This window comes from Clavelina lepadiformis, chromosome 5 (genome assembly GCF_947623445.1).
Source record: "Clavelina lepadiformis chromosome 5, kaClaLepa1.1, whole genome shotgun sequence".
Classification (NCBI taxonomy): Eukaryota; Metazoa; Chordata; class Ascidiacea; order Aplousobranchia; family Clavelinidae; genus Clavelina; species Clavelina lepadiformis.
The window spans coordinates 15,526,762-15,548,591 of NC_135244.1; the positions used below are offsets into that span (position 1 = coordinate 15,526,762).

Consider the following 21,830-nt stretch of genomic DNA (forward strand, 5'->3'; position numbering starts at 1 on the left):
CCTCAATTAATAGCTTAATAGCCGAAACATTTGCAAACTTGTGATAGTCTGCTCCAAAGCTCTTTACACAATAAGGTCTTAAACCAAATGTAATAAAATACAGTAACGGAGTGTTTGCAATGGGCGAAGGCTACAATCGGTGCTATTCCAATAAATGAGAAGGAATAATGCTAAAAACGTCAGGTAATTCTGATTTTTTTGTAGTTTACCAGATTGGATGAAAAGTTTGTCTTAAAACGGTTATAACGATGTGCATGGAGTCAAAGACAGGTAGGTCTACTCAACAATCTAAGGGCACTTTAGGTTCTTGATATGAATTGCATTGCTAATTTTACTTAACAAACAAAGATCACGTAATTACAGTTAAGTAATATGTAAAGGAAACGTGTAAGATACCATGAAGCAATCTTCGTCAAATCTCATTTAGCAGATTGCAAAACGCGTTATATCGGACCATTACGTGGCCCATTGCGTAGATTAATAGCAGTATTTTAGCCCAGCCAATTGATCACGCATTGGACCACAGCCAAAATTTGTTGCAAGTTAAAATAAATTGCTGAAACATCCGTAATCTATTTGTAATAAATTTTCGTTCTCGTTTTCGCACGGACTGCTTTTGAAACAAATGTAGCCTACTTCGGGATTGATTCTGTTGCCAACGCAGTAAAACGAGTAGCCTGAGCATTTTCTACGTAGCGTGAAGTCGCTCGAGGTATTTCCGAAGTCATACATGACACCTGTGTTACCCGTTTGACGTTAATATAGCATACGCGTGACTACGAACTTTCGCTAACTGACGATTATTTACGAGGTAATTAACTTAGTTTCGTTATTAGTTATTTTTCAGTTTATTAAATATAGCTGCCTATTGCTGCTATTGAATTTGAAAGGACCGACTTTTTGATCATGGGATATCGCAAATTTGAAAAGTCATGTTTTAGGTTTCTTAATTTGTAATCTCTTTTGGATGTTGTTGGCAACTAAAGTTTAACAATTACACCATCCCAAGTTACTCACATTTATGGAAGAGTTGTATTCGGACGTCAGCCCTTAGACAAACAGGAGCGTTTTTGCCTTCCAGTGTAACCTATGTGGGAACAGACGCATGCAGTGTAACTATAATGAGATGAGTTAGTTGCTTGCTTATAGGCTACTTATTAGATACACAAGGTGTACCGTGTTGGTGGTTTGTAGTGATATCAGGAGTAATATTATGATATTCTAATGATTTAATAGTGCATTCTTTTGTTTCATTATCCAATTTCCCTTGACTGAAGACCGAATAGGCCTACAATGTTTGCAGCTCTGACCAAGTTTGTACAATGGATGCTTTTATCGTATTCAAATCACCATTCTGATAGCTTATTCATTAGCTTTGTCTTATAATCTTTGTATATGTTGCATTGTTTCCCGGTTTGGGGCATTTTAATGAGCAGAAGCATTTTACATTCACTCGGTTTAGAATGGGTTTAGGGATGTTGTATATTCTGTAAAACTCGATCGTTATGAATTTATATATTGTCTTGCCTAAACTCAGCACATCCTATGCAGATGCGACCGGCGTATGTCAGGCAGCAAACGGGTTGCCTTTTTTGCACGCATTTCCGCTAATGCACGCTGTAGTAAAAGATAGAACAGGCGGGCATATTGCTATAACAATTATTCAGAGTCTAAGCTACAGAGTAGAAGCATTTTTGTTCCTGATCTTTCTTTCACTTATTTAACCAGTTTCATCATTTGCTAATTTCATCAGTTTTTACGAAGATTTTGTAGAAGAAAAAGATCTTAGCTGTTTTATTTGGATTTTGAAACCAGAAGATTGATACATAATTTTAGAAGATTTAGAGCAAGTACAAAGCCATTGCAAATCCAGTATACTCAAGAGACATAGAAATGGCATCAACGATTGCAATTCCTCAGTTTATCAATTATCCTGGAACAATTCCTGGCCAAGTTCCCGGACACCTGCCTCCAGTAACTTTGCCAGTAAACGCAGCGTTTAGCAATCCTAACCTACCCGTTACCAGCGCTAACGGAGTGAACACCTTAACCAATGTACAGGTTCCAACCATGCAATTACCGGTGGTGCCAGTCGGAGGAGGATGCTATAACGAGTAAGTGATCATCTTCTTTTTTTTTCTTGTTGAGTTACGTTGGAGTTTGGTGTTAGGCTTATTTCAATCTATTGTTCTCTTCTTTATAAGTATACTTTGTATGAAACAAACAAAAAGGTTAACTCTAGTAAATGACATTAAGTTATAAGAAACTTTGTTCACATGTATCCTAAATAAAAGTTTATGATAAAATTGTTATAGAAATCGTGAATTCCTTAATATTGTTGATAGGTATGCTTTTTTATATTTGCCTGTGAAAACAGTTGGCAATAAACTTTATAACACAACAACATAAAGTGAAACTTTAAACCTTGGTTACATAGGCAACTTTACAGCATCATATATCAGCAACAGATATTGCATCAAAGGGATTATTCCACCGGTCTAAATGTGAAACAGGAACAATCAAAAAATAACCTCACGCCTGGAACCGAATTAAGCATGCAATTAAAACTTGGGCTCGAGAATCTTATATCCTAGTTTAAATTGGCTGCTTCCCGTAGAGTTTTAGTTCCTTGTTCTGGTTGGCTATATTGACTACAACTGCAAGCTGAAATCGCACTTACAGACGTTACAACGCACTTTATTTTCCCGGAAGGGTTTATTTCTTAATGTCGGTTTAAAACATGCATACACCATTGCGCAGTTGCTAATGAAAACCTTTTGACGCAATAAAGCTTTCCGTTTGGTTTTATTTTGTGCTCATGCTTGTGTGAAACTTTTCGTAGCAACACTATAAAACTGTAATTAATACTTTGTTAACGCTGTTATTCATTAGCACTTCCCTTAATTTATTACTTTAATGGTAGGAGGGCGTTATACACTACGCCTACGGTATAGTTTACCGTTAGGGTATGTTTAGCACGATGACTAAGCCTACAGAATTTTACACACGCGTAGTTGAATTCACGGGCATTGCTTGTTGTGTAGTAGTGCATTGTTACTGGTTAAGGAGTAATTATTATGCTGTACGATGGATTAACATTTGCTATTTACTAAAAAAAAGTTAAATGATTATTCAAATAAATTTTTGTAAGTTTACAATTGCACCTGAGTGCAATTCCGCAAGAAACGTTTAGTACTCCTGAAGGCTCAATTCTTTTCTTTTGTGATAAAAAAGCAAAGTTACCTTAAACTGAGTATAAGTTTTTGTGCTGGGTCCATAAGGAGAGCTTCCATCAAGGGCATATTTTTATTAATAAATAGGACATCAAACACTTTTATAGAACAGTTTGTATATTTAAAATTTTTGGCCTGTGGCATATACTCTATTTTCTGCATTGTGCTCTGCATCCTGTTGCAAAAAAAGATCGTGTGAAAGATCATCCACGCGCGCTCTAAATGCTTAGATATAGGCAATGATATACGTGGCACACGATATGGTGTGATATATGTACAAGAGGAAACGGCCTGTAGACACCCGACAAGCGCGTGCTGTATTGGTGAATAATCTATTCCTGGTATTGGGAAAACGTACCGGGACGACAAATTAATTTGTAAACTTGTGCCACGTGTCTACAAAGCGATAGCACAACCAATCCTTATATGACATGTATTAAATAGCAAAATTTTGAAGTTTTCTCACAAGGATCATCAAGTTCCTCAACTGTTTTAACATTATATGGTTTGGAATTGTGCCAGTCTGGATGTCTTACTTCGTGCATTACTTGTAACAAAAATCGCCCCACCTAGTGTGTGTTCCTATATACCCCCAAAGGCAAAGTATCCTGTCTTGACAAAACGAACTCTTTTCTACGCTGTTATTCATAAACTAAATCCATTCTTCAAAATACACTGATATGTATGAAGCATCTCCATATCTTCAAGCTATTTATTTGCACCTATGAATGCAACTTGAGAGAGCTACAGCCCTTAATCTGTCAGTTTGAGTTGATGTTTTTGTTTATTAAACGTTTCTCAAACAATTAAGACACGCTTAATAATGAAAATTTAAAAAAAAAAATGCTCGTAGAAAAAAAGGGAAACACAGGTTTCTATCGGAAATAGAAAAAACACAGTTTAGATCAGAAAATTGTGTGATTGAGTTCGCTAGGGTTCGGTTTATATTTCATGTCACAGCATTTAAAATAACATTGATCGTATCTATTGTTTACGAAATGGAACGAAAAGTCGGTACAGTTGCATCGTATTAAAGCTCCATTACATTCCTCGCAGTACACCGGTTGTTCAAGTTGTGGTGCTTCTTTCTCTGGGTCGTTGCTTCTCCTGACTTGTACATAATTTTTGCAAGCACATCGGAAATCTGTAAGTTCGTCTATTGGCAACTCGGCAAAGTCATATGCCATATGACCTATCTTACTTCTTTGTGATTCCTGTTCTTGTTGGTTTTCTGTTGAGTCCCCGCTGATATCTTTCCTTTTGTTCCCTCGGTTCGCATTAGGGTTGAGCTCCGGGCTCTCTTCCCGTGGAGTCCTTGATTTTGCTCGGCTCCTATCCCAGGCGCTCGTCACCTTTGCTCCACGTCGCGGCTCATGTACTTTTCGTTGTGTTTCCTGTTTCTTCTGGTTTTCTGTTGCGTCCACGTTCATGTCGTTTCTTTTGTTTTCTCGTGTTTTCTGCTGTTCTGGGGTTGGTTCATTTGGGTCGTGGCTGGGGCTCTCCTTTGGTGGATTCACCTCTGTTGGCCGGCTGATCTCTGCATTGTGGGCTCTCTTTTCCTCGACCATTTCCAATAAATCTTTTCTCTTGGGGCATTCTTTGAACTTATGGCCCTGTTCGGAACAATAAGAACATGTTTGAACCTGTCCGTCGTAACTCACCGCACATCGAATCTTTCCCAGGTACAAGTATGAGGGGAGTTGCAGTTGTTCCGTCATTTGTTTGTGTACTTTATAAATCCTTCTGCCATCTCTGATTCCGTGTTTGTCCTTTCCCAGCTGAGCTGGGCCTTTGATTTCATATTTCGCAAGGATTTTGTCCAGATGTCGTTGCGGGTAATCGATTGGCACCCATCTGATGGTGAGATCTGTTCTGTCGTCTCCATGAGCTGTGGCGTATTTCACTTCTGGTAGCTTCCGAGATATATCTGCAAAGCGTATTGCATTTTTCTTGCTTTCTATCGTTATATTTACCACGTTTCCTGGTTTTTGGATGATCCCTTCAATGTAGCTAAACGGTATTTGGGTTTCTTTTATCAGTTTGTAGATGTCTTCCCTTTTACTGTCGTTTGCTAACTGGATCGTCACTTCTCGATGGTTGCTGTACTCAGCCGCGATATCGTTGTGCCATTGTCGCTTCACTCGGTCTGCATATGTGAGATGCGTGGCCATTCTTCACTTATACTTTTTGACGTTAGTTCTCCGCACTTCCCTTCTTCACTTCTTCCCTTCTTCACTTCTTCATTTCTTATTTCCTTTGCTGGAAACCATGTTGTTGTTGTTGTTGTGCATGTTGTGCAATCTGTCAGTTTGAGTTGATACTTGTAGTTAATAGATTGGTTCATGTTTCACCTGCTTCACTTTATTTGTTGCAAATGATTTATCGTAAATTTAAGACAAAAAGTTTATTCTTTCTTAGTGGAATGGAAGTCGTTTGGCATGGTGAGTTTAGTCGTCTCTTTAGCAATTTCTACCCACCTCACGTTTGGTATCTTACCATCACAAACCAGGCGCCTCAAAACAAATGGAAGTTCCATAGGGACAGCGCCAAAGTACGATTTTGCTGTCAGGTTGGTGGCTCACTCTAATTGTGAATTATTTTCATGGTAATTATCCGAGTTAATTATACATAAGATAAATTCAGAAATGAAACTGTATCTACAATTGTGATTCAGTCCCTTTTTCATGTATATAATGCAAACGTGAAATAAGTCATTATAACGTTTGTGCTGATTAACTTGTATGGCATCCATGCAGGATTGTGGAAATGGCTGGACTTCCATGAAAGGAAGAGTCACGTTTTGGTTCTACTTGGATTATGAAAATAATGCTGGTTTTGTTCAATTCAAGTTGTACGGTCAGCAATGCAAGAAGTGCAACTCTGGAAAGTTTGAATACGTCATGTGGTACCCGGAAGAGGTGTCGAAGGTAATTACTAATTAGGCTACCAGGCAGTTAAAGCCTTCGTTTGTTCAGACGGTATTGCATCAGACGTTGTTGCAGCAAAGAAAATAGGTTTGTTGCAATTTAGATAGAAAAAACGTATCTGAGAGAATGACCTAACTACGGAAGTGACTGTGAACACGTTTCGTGGCCCTGTATGACTCAACGCTTAGCCAACCCCGTAAACACCCAATGTTTTTAAGTTAATGCATTTGCTTAAGTGGACACCCAAATTCTGCGTTTGAATATTTTAACTATTATATATATAAAACTTCTTTACAGTATATAAACGTGGGAAACGTCACTGTGCGCACTGGCGCCGTTCCCATACATTTCAACAGTGCGTTAAAGGTGTCGCTATTAGGCAGCAGAGATCGTTGTCTTTTTAGTTTTAAGTATACTTGTCGGCCTGATCAGCCAATGGTTTGCATCATTTTCTTGTTTTGTAAAATTTGGAATGCGAGACAGATGATTTTTTTCCAGCAAATAGGGAAACACGTAATGCGTGGCCAATCACGGATATCGTCCATCATTCGTAGCTCAAATGGATATTTAGGGCGTTGTCATGATCCAATCCGCGCATTACCATAGTTCTATTTTAACCTTAAAATGCGACGATTAAAGCCGTTTGTGAGATAGATATCTGGAGTTTAATAACGATAAAAATTTTCCAAGTGACCTATCCAAGAAAATACAATATATACTTGTGTAGGTGATGTGTAATGTGTACAACAAAGTTGGGCAGATTTATTATGGATTTCATCAACCTCCGATTCGTATCGACCGAAGACCCGGAAGACCGAGAAACCAACATAATTCTGATTTGTGCCAAGCTTGTAGAGATGGAGAATGCGACCAGGTAGAGAGATTGCTGATATAGAAGCTTGAATTGTTTGATAATATTACTTTGTATAAGTTTCCAGTTTTTAATTTTGGTTGTCTGGTTTCAGGCTAGACCCATAAAGCCAATTATAACAGCTAGTGGCCTAGTTCATGCACCACTTTCGATTCCGGCGCCTCCTGTTCCCCGTGAGGCTTCAGCTTCAAGCATTTCGGTTCAAAATGGGAAAAGTCCTTCTAGCAGTGAATCTTCTCCGCTGCATGTAGTTATTGATCCACCTCGTTCAGGAGCATCGCCTGTGTCAGTAGTGCAGAATGAAAACAACGCTGGACCACCTCGTTGTGACGCATCTACAGCAGCAAGCGTGACTTCGACGTTTGTTGTGGCGCCTCTAGCAGTTAACAACTCAAACAAGCCATCGGCAATGGTCATACCAGCATCCAATAACGGAGTGATTACTGCTCCCGTTACCCTAACGTCCGGTGTACAACCAATTCTTACTTACACTGTCATAAGTGGCCCACCAAAGTCAACCTCTCTTTCCGCCGCCTCGAATCAGTTTGTGCCAAGCGGACCACCGCATCCGCCGAGCTGTCCTTATATTTTTCACCCAACTCCTTCGCACATTGTTAACGGAGCACTTCCGATGCATCCGCCAAATTTGTATTCCTTTGTTCCTCCACCAAATCAGCATGTTTTCCATAGTGATGTGAAACCTGTGACACAAATTAATTCTGTCTGCTCTCCCAACGAAATGTTGATTATCACAGCCCAGCCACAAGCCAAGGCTAAGGACGTGCCAAAAGATGCAGCCAAACCAAGCGTTTTATCAGGAAAAACAAGCAAGGAAGAAAAAGTACCCAAGAAACCCAACGAAAATAACAAAGAGAAGGTAAAATCGGTTGTTTCCGCAAATGGACCGAAACCTACTGAAGTAAAGTGACAATGCAGTTATAAAAATGCAGCAGCATTCAAAAAATTGCTTTTACGTTTATCGTTTATTGCAAATTCCTTAAAAGACCTAAAATCTAAGCCTTGCAGCTATTTTTCAGTTTATAATATACGTAAAATATGTTTGTATTTATGTTACTATTATTGTTGTGTGCTGGCTTTTCTTTCAACAAAACATCATTGTTTATGGACTGATTTCGCTTTTTATGCCCGTTGAGCGCGTGCATCCACCTTTGGCTTTGTATCTAAATGGTTTCATCCGTAGGTGCTGAAGGCGAACTTTTTATTTGCTTATATGCCAAACATTTTAAAATACATAGGAAGAAAATATTTTAGCTGAAACTAGTTTGCTTGCAAAACACTGCAGCATGCAGTCAGTTTGCGGAGTTAACGCTTTTCGTAAATTACCCCTTGCTATGTTCGTCTTAAAACGGAAACGTGTGTCTTGCGATAGCTCTTCTACGCTTGCTTTATAATACAGGCTGTAGAATGCAGGAAAGATGCCTCTGTATATATTACAGCCACAATGGGTTGCGCTTCTTAGAGAACAATGTTGTCTTTTGTCAAAATTTTATTGTTGTGTTTAATGCTTTTTATTAATTCGCCAATTCTCATCTGAGCGTTGTTTTGCAGCTGTTTCCATTCTTCAACACGTATCCAAGTCACAGATTTTCAAAACAAAATTTGAATGAGCGGTTTTGCCCATTTGAAAGTTATAAATTGTCTGCATCTGAAGATAGTTCTTCATCCACTGAAGAGCTTGCTAACAACAATGATAACAACCGTGATCTTAACAAAAAGCGTTCTTATAAAATCATTTTTGCAAAATTGTTTAGACTTTTTAGTAATTAAGAATGAAATTCTGATAGTTTTGAAAAATTACACCTATGGATAACCGGGTTGCTTCATCCTAAATTAGATGTTTGGTTTGTAAAGTTTTGCGCCAGCTTTTATACAAATGACTTGCAATTTCTTGCAGCTCTTATTGGTAAATGACTAGCGATTTCGCTGCAGAAGCATTCTTGTAACTTTAATCTTATTTGTTGAGTTGAGCCTATTTGCATTTTGCGATAGTAACTTTTTCAAGCAAACTTTTTGTCAGTATGACAGTATAGACTCCAATATATAATACCTTTGTATATTTATATATTTGTTATATTACTCCATTTTTACTTCGTTGATCTTTTTATTCTCTCATTGCTATGCTCACAATCTTTGAAATCAGTCCACAAGAAATTTATTTTATACTTTAATATATTTTAATAACGATATTTTAAATTTTCAAATCGAAAACCTTTTTGTGTAAAGATTTAGTCAAGAAGCTTTTCTGTCGTTTTTGATGATGAATGACTCTTTGATAAGTTTTCATTATCTATATAATTAGCTCTATGAATTTCTTAATTGCAAGCATCCTTTTGTTAACAAATCTGTTTAGCAAATAGCTTACAATTAAGTGCCAATGTTTAGTTTTACCGTGTCAGACAATTTCGGTCATTCTCTCGCACACCCTTCTATCGCTATCAATGAGCTCTTTGTCGTTTGCTGACTTTCAGCATCGTGTTGTACACAAGTCGTTTCGAAATTATTGTCGTTGCGCGTACTGTAATTAAACCTTTCTAAGTATTGCGTAAAATGACGTTTCGCTTAGTGTTGTCACATATTTGTATTCTTAATGTGAAACTATAACATAAAATAGACTGCACAAATTTGCACCAAAATAATTATGTCATATTTTGTGAAGCATGTAAAACAAGTATATATATACTTGCTGACTTTTTATTTCTAGAGGTATGGCCCACTCTTCGAAAAAGCTTTAAAACTTTAGCTAATTTTTTCAAAATTACTTTTAAAATGCTATGAAACCGTATTGTTTATCATGCAATGACGCTATAATTCGTCCTCGTTTAAAAAGTTGTATACCGTATTTATTTGTATGTTTCTCCATTAAGAAAACTTGAGCCCGTTCATTAAGTTCCTTGATTGCCCTTTGCTAAGCAGCCTTGCTGTGCTGGGTTGTCGAAATCTATGTAAATAATCTAAGTATAATCACCGTTTTAACATCTGTAAATAAGTTACTGAAGTGTGTTGTGCTTGTCTGAGTGTGTGCGTGTGCTTTCATTGTAAATACAAAATCATGCTATCTATATGATCTATCTACAATTCTTCGTCTATGCTTGTAAATAAATCTAATATGGACGAATGAGTTTGGGCAACATGTGTTTATAGATTAAACAGTTTTCGGTGCATATATAGGAACAGATATATTGTTAGACGTTATTGTTTTAAATTAAGCTTTTGCGGGAATGCACATTTCAAGGATATCCATCGCAAATAACGAGCATTCCACGTAAATGTACTGTAGACGAAAACGGGTTTGCAATTGATATAAATTGAAAACTGAACAAATCAAATAATCTACTTTAAACGTAAATTAAATCTTGAATTAATATAAAAATATTTGCCAGAGGTTTTCCTGTGTTTCGCCCCTTTTCAGTACAATTATTCAACTAACATTAACATTTCTTTTTACTTTGGCTTGCTTAATTATGGCTTGTGCTACTATATAATATGCTTACCGACAGTCCCTAGTACAAGGTACAATGTCTTCAATTATTAATGCTACAACAGGTATAGTTTGTTTAGGTAGCGTTAGAAATTTAAACATGTAGAACAGTCGCCATGAACGAAGAGAAGCATTAAATTTTTTTATAAATGTTGTTGTACGTTTTGATTAGATTAAAGTAAATGCTGCCTGCCCGTACTTACGTCAAACTTGTGGGAAATATGCAATGTCTAATGACAGTTATTGATATTTATTTCACCGCCACCAGTCATTAATCTTTTATACAGGGTAACAAGGGTGATGAATTATAACATTTCCCAATGACAAGGTATACGTGTCATAGTTACAAAAAGTCAAAATCACAACGGCTTTATCTAAAACAAACATGCCTATGAATGCACAAACAGGTTGTTTCACCTTTGACGCATTAGATTAGACAGACTCAAGATTGCAAACATGTTACACCTCGTAGCGGGCTCTTTTGTATAGGATCACTAATGTGTATGACATGAGAGCGGTAAAGTAAATTTCGCCAAAGCTGCATAAAATAAATTACAGAAGTAATAAACTAAAAGAAAAGGTAATAACTTCGATATAAATCCTGACCTAAAGTTATTTTACAGTTACGTATAGAATACAACGGTGTAAAACTTTCAATGTGTACATGTTACTTTTTATGCATTTAGTTGAAGGTTGATCGTCCAGTATTGGGCTAGAAACTGACTTTGAAAGAATTACCACCGTGGAATTAGCACTTTCTATTCCTATATCTTTCAATTCGTGGCAGTAATAACATTAGTGTATGCAGTATTGCAAATGTACCAAAATGTTCCGCTGTTTACGGAATTGTAACCTTCTCAAATGTCATTAATATTCTGGTAAATTACCATCACTTACAAGTGCACCGTATTTGCCTAAGGTTATAGCGCTGTTGCTCTATTTGAATGTAGAACATCATGTTAAGTAACTTGTTTGTAAATTGTAACTTTGTAAATTTGTTTGTGTATAGATAGAGTTGCATGTCAACTGCTATAAATAAAGATTTTGTAATATGCTAACTTGCAAAACTTCTAAAATACTTTAACGTTTCAACTCGGTTCAGTAATCAAATTATACAGGTGATTATGAAGAAAGAGATAGTATATAGTTGAGAATTTTATTTTTGGTTTTAATCTGATCACTTGTTTGTGTTTGTTTGCACACAGTTTAGAAAACTAAGAAACTATTATAAACTATGAACTATAAACAGACTATTGAATCTATAAAAAAAGAATTTGTCGATTATTGCATTTAAGTTTAGTGTTAGAAAATATAGGCTTGTTTTTGTTTTCTTCAAGTTTCCTAGACTTTTCCAACAACCGTATTAGTAAGAAACGTTATGGCAGTGTCTAATTCCGTTCGAACTGCAGCGTTTGCCATGGGTTTTCTTGCTCACTATTGTATTCTGGTGGTATGCACGGTGCCTTATTGGAGTGTTAGTAATTGGCAGGTATACCAAGACCTTCTATAATCTATAGTTTTAACTCTGGGATAACTTTACATGCCTGTAAACAAAATTTGTATACTGCACTGCGTATGAATGCTTTGATTTTTGTGTTTGTAGACCTCCGATGGCCTCTATGGACGTATACCGACCTTTAACGGAGTCTGGTGGAAATGTATGTCTCTCAAAACCGGTGGCTTCTCATGCAACAACTACGGAAAGCCGACCATATTTATGGACTGTATGATATAATCATAAAGTATTGTTTATTTCACTAATGAAAATTAGTTTAAACACTTTATTCTAAGTTTTTATTTACAAATTCGGTATCTCGTTGTTAGTATTTACGTGAAGTGACGGTCAAGAAATGATTTGACGCATTGGTTTGCATCTGTGTTTACAAATCCTCTTTTCTGTTTCCGGGCAGCAACCTTCTTTGAATTGGAAATGACAATCTGATATTTACCTTGATTATCCCTTTTCTTTTATTTATCTCCAGCTATCACTCACATTTTCCGTCAGGGAGTCCGAGAGAGTTCACGCGAAGCAACAGTTAGAGTTGCCTATTGTTTATGACGTTATAGGTTATACCTATATATTTGTGTCAGGCCAGATTCGTGCAGAGCTTGTTAGAGCCAACAGGTTATATAAGTCTTTATCACATCACGTTATAGTTTTTCTTGTTGCTACAGTCTTATCCGGGATTAAAATAAATTTGCTTTTGTTTGAAATGCGAGGTTTTGTGTTAAGTTTGTAATAAATGTCCGAGTAAAATGCTTAGCCAAGAAGAAAATTCAAAGCACGGCGGTCGAGGCGCAGCAGTTGGTTGCGTCGCGCTGATGTGGATTATGTTTTACATAATGTTTTGGATGTTGTGTTTTCCGGACTGGGAGCACAGTGCGTGGCAACTCGAAGAAAATCTTATGGGCCGAGTTAAGAGGTTCAATGGATTATTTTTTCGTTGCATAAGCCCCAAACAAGGCTCTTTCAAATGCGACAACTATGGAAAACCCAGCATACAACAATCGGGTGAGTATGATTGGGGTGGTTTTTCAAAGAGGACACTGGCTGATACTACAGTAAGACCCTGTTGCTATCGACTAAACAATAACACACAACTGAATTCTCTTGTTACATTATAGTACCCCAGGAAAGTATTTTTCCGACACACCCATGTTTGTCCAACAAGCATTTTTGGTTTGATATGTATAGAATTTCAAACGAACACAAAATGGGTGGAGCCTCCACCTAAAAAGTTTAACACCCACGGATCATATACACAGTACATAAGGCAAAAATTTAAAAAGAATATTCTTTTTTACTTAAGACCAACAATAGCTTGCCTACAGCCTTAATATTTAATTATATCTTGATTTCCTTTTTAGTTCAGCGTTATTTCTCCGTTTGCGTTGCATGGCAACAGAGGAGTGTTTAATCACCAAGGAACGTTTTATTACATTTCGGTTTGATCTTTCTTCATCTATGTCGGTCGTTACGTCTGTTTTAAGTCGTTTGGTATGACAGAATCTCGTCCAACTTCTTATCAGGACATTGTTGGTTGTATCAGTGTTATGTCATTACTCTTCTAAATATTAACATACATTTCAGTTCAGTATAAAAAGCAATCTTACCAAAGCTTAGTTAGAATCAATTTACTCTTCCAATAGAATATTTAAAAAAAAATGTTGTGTAAATGAAGGCAGTGAGAGTAAAACAAAGATGTTCAAGCACGTGAGGTTCAGGTTCAGGTTCACGTCTGTTGAAAAATGCATATTATATTAGACATAAAACTGGAATTTGTGTGGGGTTATAAATTATTTTTGCAATGTCACTGAAAGTGTATAAATTTATGTCTAAATCCTAGATTTCGATACAAATTGGAAATATATAGAACAAAGTAATGTCAGACAAAGCTGGTGCGGGTTTCTTGTTTTGTTTTACAATTCAAGTTCTGACTCACTTTATGTATATCTTTATCTGCGTTTTTCCTGATTGGAAGCATAGTAGTTGGCAAATGTCAAATCCGCTAGTTGGCCGACTTGCCAACTTTGACGGGATCTGGTGGCGTTGCTTCTCTCCAAAGTGGGGAATCATTGTCTGCGACAATTACGGAAAATCTTCCATATATTCTAACTGTAAGTATGAAGTAAACCCATTACGCATTGGGAACATGTCTTAATATTTTCTATTTCATATATACAAAATAACTAACCGGCTCATCGCACTGGAAAATTGTAAGACTTGAATGCGACCAGTAGATGGCGCTTAGGTAAAAGAAAGCTTGTAATTTAACCACAGTAGTAATTTTAATTGTACTTATAGGTGGAAATGCTAAAAATGTTAACCGAAATAAATTGTAAAATGTTGCAACGTTTACGTTTTAATGTTGCATTACTTGTGACACGAAAAGTTACAGATGAGTATTTTACAGTAAAACACTTATTTTCGCCTGAAAATATGAATCTCCGAAACAACAAGTTTAGAAAATGACAAAATTAATTAAAAACCCGCCATAAACACGTCAAACTGTTACCGATAAGAAAGGAAACCCATATTTATATAATCTCATATATGGTGGTAGTGGATGAAATGATAAGCGTTAAAGTTATTTATTAGCCATCCGGGTCTGTTTGAAGTAAACTCTCGTGGGCGCTAGCAAATATTTGCTCCCAATTCATATTAACGAAGCTTAAAGTTTAACTACACGTTGGCGCCAGAATTTGTTACCTTGTAACTGTTCAACATTCCTGGGACATGTTTAAATACATTATTGAAATAAATGAGAATATGTGTTCTCTGTCATTCTTTCACAATTTTGACCGCCCATAAACTTTACAGTTGAGACTTTAAAACCACCGCACACATTCGATTGTAATTTAAAAGTATTTTTACTAGCACGTGCTACTACTGGTTCCTTTTGTTTAAATGATGCCATGAGATATGGCGGTGGTACGTTTTGGTCAAGTTTTAATTGAAAGTATTTCTGGCATTCGAAATGAAAACGTTGACACCCGTCTCCAGAAGAGGACAACAACAGTTTTCCGATCGCAAAATCCGTTTGTTGTCCAAAAACAGATATCTAAAGGGCAACTAGGTACACCATCTGGTGAATGCAAATCATCCATGTTTTCGGCAAACCAAAAAAAAAACATTGTAAAGGTTGTTTCGTACATGCTTTCCTAATTTGGTCCCACGCGATTCTCATATATTTTCTTTTACTTGCTTTATTGATCGTGGGCTATCGTGTTTCTTGTGGTGATGCTGACTTATTATCTTTAATTTGTCTGGCATAAATGTACCAGTGGAACTTGAAGTACGTGTAAACATGAGTTTACGAGTTCGGGTTAACTTGTAAACCCACTGTATACAACCACTATGCTGTTGACAACCTCACACTACGATGACGCACGACTGCTTGCGACAAATATGCTGTTTACATGCTAACCAGAAACATAGAAGAAAAAATAAATTAAATTCAGTTAATTTAGGAACAGGTGTTAGCAGGTAAGCCAATGAGGTATAGAAACAAGTTGTGATGTGATCAGCCAGAATTATTTAATTAATTATATCTCAAGTTTATGTATTGAAAGAACTCAGTGTTGGGAAAGATGAATTGAATCTACACTTTGTTTTACTGCTTTCGTAATCAACAAGTAGTCAGAGGTGTTCAATAGGCAACTTAATACAGTATCTGTTGCTGGACAAACCAACCTCAGAAATTATATAAGTCAAATATAAAACGTTCACCGCCCAGGTAGAAATTAATCACCATATAGTTGGACATTTGTTCTACATTTTACAACTTCACACAATGTTTAACTTCCATTCCTATTAGCTGTTTACTCTACTGTAGAAGACTTTTTCGAGGAGGTTGTTGTTACGCAGAGTATAGGCGAAATAGATAGAGAGGTCTAGGCCAATGTAAGCTTAAAAACTGTGTCGATAACGTTATGATGGTAATCAATACCACAGTTGTAGTTATTCCACTTTTTGTAAAAGTTTAGTTGTAAGTATTTTGTTGATCTGTTGAAGAGTATTTTTATATTTCTTGAAATACAATTTTAGTGTCTTTGTTTAGCCATAAAAATACAATTGATTTTTGAAGATTGAAGCAGTTTTGCGGCTCTTAGCAAAGCTCCAAAAACCTAGCCAGTTCAAAATTCCAATCAACATGAGTAATAAATTGAGTTTGGTTGCTTTCATCATCGGCGGTTTAGCTTTTTTTGGGATTTTGTTTATCACCGGATTTCCGGAATGGTCAAGAAGCTCTCAGCAAAGTTCGGAAAATTTCCTCCGAAATACGCATGTATTTGTTGGCATATGGTGGCGTTGTAGTACCCTTATACAGGGCACGTTTCAGTGCGATAATTACGATACGAGCATCCTTGGCTTGGGAGGTACGAAGGTGCAGATTATAACATAAAATTAAATCTCTGAAATTCTGTTTTAAAGATAACGTAAAACAGAGCTTGAACACTGGCAAGTGCAGTGCCTTGCTTTCATTTTTCTGTACACTTTCTGTAAACTTCCTTACTTCTGCAATATTCCTTGTTTTCTTACTACTTTCAAGGAAACAAATTGCTAAGATAAGGTTAATTTCTTTGAACTTCTTTTCATTAACAGCAATAACGTTCTGTTAATAAAAACAGAAATATTAAGTTCAAGGAAATATAAAAATTCGACATTACTTAACAATATTCACGAAGTGATACCGAATACACGAGGCGAGTTCTGCAAACGTTTGCAATTTATCTTTAACATTGTTTTTCCTCAGCCGACATTCAAGCATGCAGAGCGCTGATGTGCATTGCAACTGGTTTTTCCTTCATTGGCGTGCTTGTTGCCCTCCTCGCTTTAGACTGTACTACAATGGTAGAGCCAAATACTAAGGCAAAGAATATGACCGCCCTCGTGGCCGGTGTCCTCTTCGTATTGGCCGGTTAGTTATGTGAAGACTTGAGACGTCATCGAAGAATTTCGTATTTGCTTCGATGACGTCATTGACATTAATGGCAATTAAATCAAGTAACCGGTAAAACTGGTTGCAAGTAAAAGTGATTTATTTCATTGAACGGAATGCCGTTTTAGCGGAGCTAATTAATTAGTTAATTCAAAAATATCATGAACATTACCAATTGTTTTGTTGCATTCACTTGAATCATTGCCATTAATTAAGTTCGGTTCCAGTAAGTTGCTTTGAGGTGATCGTTTGGTTCAAAACAAATTCAGGCAGAATCACAAACGTGGCCCGATATAGCAACTTCCTGCAACCACACTGTGACTTTGCGCATTTTAAGTGTATATTTCAACTTTATCCAGCCGACCTGCAAGCCCAACGTGCTCTTATGGTGATAGCTGTAGTGACATCCCTACTTGGTCTGATAATCGGCATGGTAAGCCTAAGATGTACCACCATGGTCGACAGTGAATCCAAGAATAAATCCATCATTGGGATAGTTTCGGGAGTTTTGTTTCTCCTAGCCGGTTAGAAAATCGCACTTGTGAAACAGTGGTCTGCACGCATGGTTCACTGGTTTACCATTTTGAGCATCCAAGCTGCTTGTGCCTCGAAAAGTTGTCACAAAATGTTTGCAGTGCCCAAGTGTGTTTTTCGCATTTGATTTGTTACTCTTGCACTGAAAAGCATTGCAAAACCGCAAGTATATTATGAGTAAAACTGGGCAAAACATGTTCGCCTTACATTCTTTTAACTCTATTAATTGTCATTTCACCAAAATTCACATTTCTGGCAATCGGAATAGAACTTGAATGTATATGTACAACGTTACCAACGTATGCAATTTACCAATACAGCGTTAGAAAGACAAGAAAATGAAAGGGAGATAGTGCTAAAGGCTATTCTCGTAAATTGGTTTTCAACGAAAACATACTTGTCAAAAGCGCTTGGTGTATACGTTTAGTCATTGATTACAATCAAATTTTAAGAAATACTCTTCTTTTGGCGCAACACTTTTCCGAAAATATCGACCGAATTGCAAGTTGTTTGAGTTTAGGAGCGTTTAGGTTCTAAGGTATAACTGCATAAGCGAATTTGCCAGAGCGGTTTTGCAATGCTGTTTTGTTTGCTGTGTTTTCTTTCACGTTTGTTTGCATGAGTGTATTTGAAATCACAATAGGAGTGTGCTGTGGTGGTGCTGTATCCTGGTGGGCTGCCAAGGTCACTACTCAATTCTATAACGCATTCTACGCCAATAACGAGTTCAAGTACGAATATGGTGCATGCCTCTACGTAGGCTGGATAGCCATGCTGCTTGGTAAGTGTATATTAACATCTATGTTTAATTTGATACGTTTTTAACACAAGATAAACGTGAAATTGTTTCGTTTTGCCAAGATTGAAAATACTTGAATTCTGGACTTTAGATTTAAAAAAAATGGTTTTCAGCCATTAAATTACAGTAAAGTGATTTTGACTGATAAAGTAAGTCACTTTCATTTCCACAATGAGGCTAATACAAAAGTACTGTATTAACGCCTGACGATAAGTGCATGCACACTTGCACAATTTCGATTACTGATACAATTCTAGTGAAGTGGGGCAGGTGAGACATTGTTGCTCACAGCAACTGGGTCGTTCAAACATGGCAATCGTTTTAGCCTGATCTTGTTACCTTCTTGTTTGTTGGTTGTCTTGATTTTGTTTCCTCGGTACCCTAGGTTTAAATTCAGCGCTTGGTGTTGCGATGTGTTTATTGATTAGACCAAAGGTGGACAAACTGCGGCTCGCCGATATGTTTTTTGTGGCTCTTCTAGCTGAATAGTAATATCCATTAATATTCATTATCCATGCATTGTTTACCGTATTTGTGTTGACACTACTGACTTTGCGGTTTGCTGGTGTTTGTAGTTTTCCGCAAGTGACTCTTTCATGAACAAGTTTGCCCACTTTTGCATTTGACTGTTTCATCCGAACTAAACCTGACATCTGCCCGGTTTCAGCAGATGTTTCCGATAAAACTATAACCGGAACCAGAACATAATATGTTTAAATTCGCTAAGCCCAGACTGAACTTGAAGCATTTAAATTAAAGTAAGTAATGTCTCGAAGTGAAATTGAACCTATTTTGGAAGTGACCAATGTTGATCAGCGCTGTTAGTTGAAAAGTTGCTTTTGATCCGCATCAGCAATGAGTTTTAAATGAAAAGTTTTAAACTATAAGCAACATGGTTCTTCCATTATTCCTCGAGCTAAAGTAGTGCTATACTATAAATATAAGTTATACGCTGAAAAGAATGGAGTTATATTAAGCTGAAATTTTTCATTTGTTCCCAGGGAGAATAAAAAAATACGTAATATTTTTAACCCGAACCCAGAAAGAAGCCAACACAGGGAGAATGCTAAACTTGTGCGACACGCGTAAAAATCAATTTTGTAAAACCTAAACCGGACATGAACGGTTTTCATGTCGTTCGACAACCTGGTTTTGATGCACTTTGAAATTGTGTATGTTACATATTTACGTTATGTTTCAAAAACCAAACTAGCTGCACACGCCAATCAGGTTGCAATATTTGGTAACAAAAAAATTATTTTCAGGATTAAAAAAGGAAAAACTGAAGTCAGACATTTTGAGATTCATAAGTTCTTAAGGGTTTGTTGTTTTATTGTACATACACCTATGTTTGAGTTTTGCTACTTTTGTCATCGCTTGCGTGCGCTGTGCTTAAAGTTTGAGGAATATCCAGCAGATTTAACAAGTTTGCTTTGCTTTGATTTCGATTTTGCAGCCGTCACAATTGCTTGGCTTTCACATAAATGCTGTGCTTTGGGTTTTCCTCAGTAATTCTCACAAATATCATTTTACGAATAAAGTGCAAAACAGTACAATATAAGTTCGTCGAGTCGAAGCCGAACAAAGTCCGGGGTGAAATGAAGAAAATAATTTTATAGGAGCGTGTACTATGACCGCTACAGTGTGGTTCGGAATCCAGGTGCAACAGCAATTTAGTGATCCACTGCAGAAACAGAATTCTTTCAAATATGAATATGGCTCTTGTTTGTATATCGGTTGGATATGCGCATCGCTAAGTAAGTATCATATGTCCAAAACTTCACTTCCTATTACGTTTTTGGTTTGATTTCGAAACCGCTTTTAACGATTTGTCGTTAACACGCTAGTGTGTAAATATCTTGTTTGTTAGGTTTGACGCTTTCATTTAAAATACGGTTTTGTGGTATTGCATGCAAGGCAGTGTTATAATGACATGAAAGGAACCAAGGTTTGGAGCGACATTTTTAAAAAATTTAACCAGTTGGTACTAATATTAACTGAAAAAATGTTTTTGGGAGTCTGAAACAAACATTTTATAATATAGTAATGCTCAAAGTAGTAACAAATTACCACGGTAGTATTTTGTAATTAGTAAGTATGTAGACTATAAGTATAACATAATTACTTATAATTAGGCCTACTGTATAATCTATACTATAGTTTTCAACTATATTGTTTTCTATTTTTGATTTAACCCTATCGGTTTCACTACCGGAACTTTTCGGTAGCCATGAGAAAGAATTAGGCCTAAGAAACCCTTGTTGTGATTTGTTCATTCCATCACTGGCTATAGGCCCGAGGGCTGGTTGTAACTTTACGACTTACGCCCAAACTTGTTCGAACGAAAGCATACATTGTTGGTTGCCTGTAAATATTGATGCTTGTTAGTCTCTGTTTTTGTCTGAATTTCATCTTCAGTAATCATCTAAAATTCCGTTATAGATTGACCATATTGTAGATGTAAATAGCTTAGTTCCATATGTTTGATTAGCAACATCTTTTTTCAGTCAAGGAAGTTTTGTATCTACAATATGTTCTTTTTAAAAACTAAGCCATTGGGAAAAGTGCTATGGCAAATAGCACCCTTCTACCGTGTAATATTTAACCTTTGTTTCAGTTTTTGGTTTACGCACTTGAATTAATAACGAATTTATTCATTAGCACTAATCGCTGGGCTCATACTTACTTGTGGATCCTGCCGGGGAATCAAGGAAGACAAGGATACCTACAAACCTTACACCTACCAGCCAGCTACCAGGTAGGCTAAATAATAAAGCAAAATTAGTTTTGATGCACCTGAAGAGAGCTGGCCGGGTATAAGTTTTATAATATGCTTTCAGCAAACCAGAAAAGCCCTCGACGAAAACCGAATATGTGTAAGAAGATTTTATCACAGCTTCACCAATGCTTAGCCTATCCGTGAAAAGAGCCTATTTCTACACTAGTGGCTGGCACATAACACGAATTATTTATGGCTTAGCCTATGTAACTTCTGTTTATACACTGTAGTTATTGAGTTCGTGTATTTGCTTTTTGTAATTGTACATAAAGCCATTGTCTCATTCTTGTTGCTTAGTACTGTAAGTGGTGCATGTATTTTGCATATCGACATGTCCAAGCTACCAACGCTTTTATTTGCAGCAAAAGAATTGTAATCCCGGATTAACAGCATACGCAATACGTACCAAACAATCTCTCACCAGTTTTTACTTTACTTGTCAAGCTGTTCTTATTTGGCCAAATTGGGGACGAAACCGCTTTGACAAAATTGCAAAAATTTCGAACTCAGTGGTGGGCTAAACATTTTACACGTGCATACAATACAACACCAACAGAGAGAAAATGCATATTATTCGTAGGCTATAAATAAATCAATATACCATACGTCGCAAAACGATGTAGAAGTTGTTGTAGTAGTCGCTCTGTTCTGTGTCTCGTATTGTGATATGAATACAATGTGATGTATTTCGGTAAAATGTGGAGCGATTTGCCTTCTGCTGCAATGTGATCTCCAATATGTGGCA

General features: G+C 36.8%; 1 protein-coding gene across 1 annotated transcript; it reads left to right on the forward strand.

Moving 5' to 3' along the window:
- Positions 1-1,640: 1,640 nt before the first annotated feature.
- Positions 1,641-21,370, forward strand: LOC143459569 (uncharacterized). Its single transcript, XM_076956783.1, has 19 exons — positions 1,641-2,114; positions 5,652-5,802; positions 5,990-6,160; positions 6,888-7,034; positions 7,126-7,956; positions 8,069-8,228; positions 8,449-8,519; positions 8,601-8,769; positions 9,917-9,994; positions 10,260-10,314; positions 11,236-11,316; positions 11,431-11,488; positions 11,876-12,019; positions 12,134-12,254; positions 16,788-16,952; positions 18,151-18,288; positions 19,926-20,063; positions 20,968-21,064; positions 21,147-21,370. The coding sequence occupies exons 1-19, from the start codon at positions 1,894-1,896 to the stop codon at positions 21,184-21,186; spliced, it is 3,036 nt and encodes a 1,011-aa protein (XP_076812898.1). The 5' UTR covers positions 1,641-1,893; the 3' UTR covers positions 21,187-21,370.
- Positions 21,371-21,830: the final 460 nt, after the last annotated feature.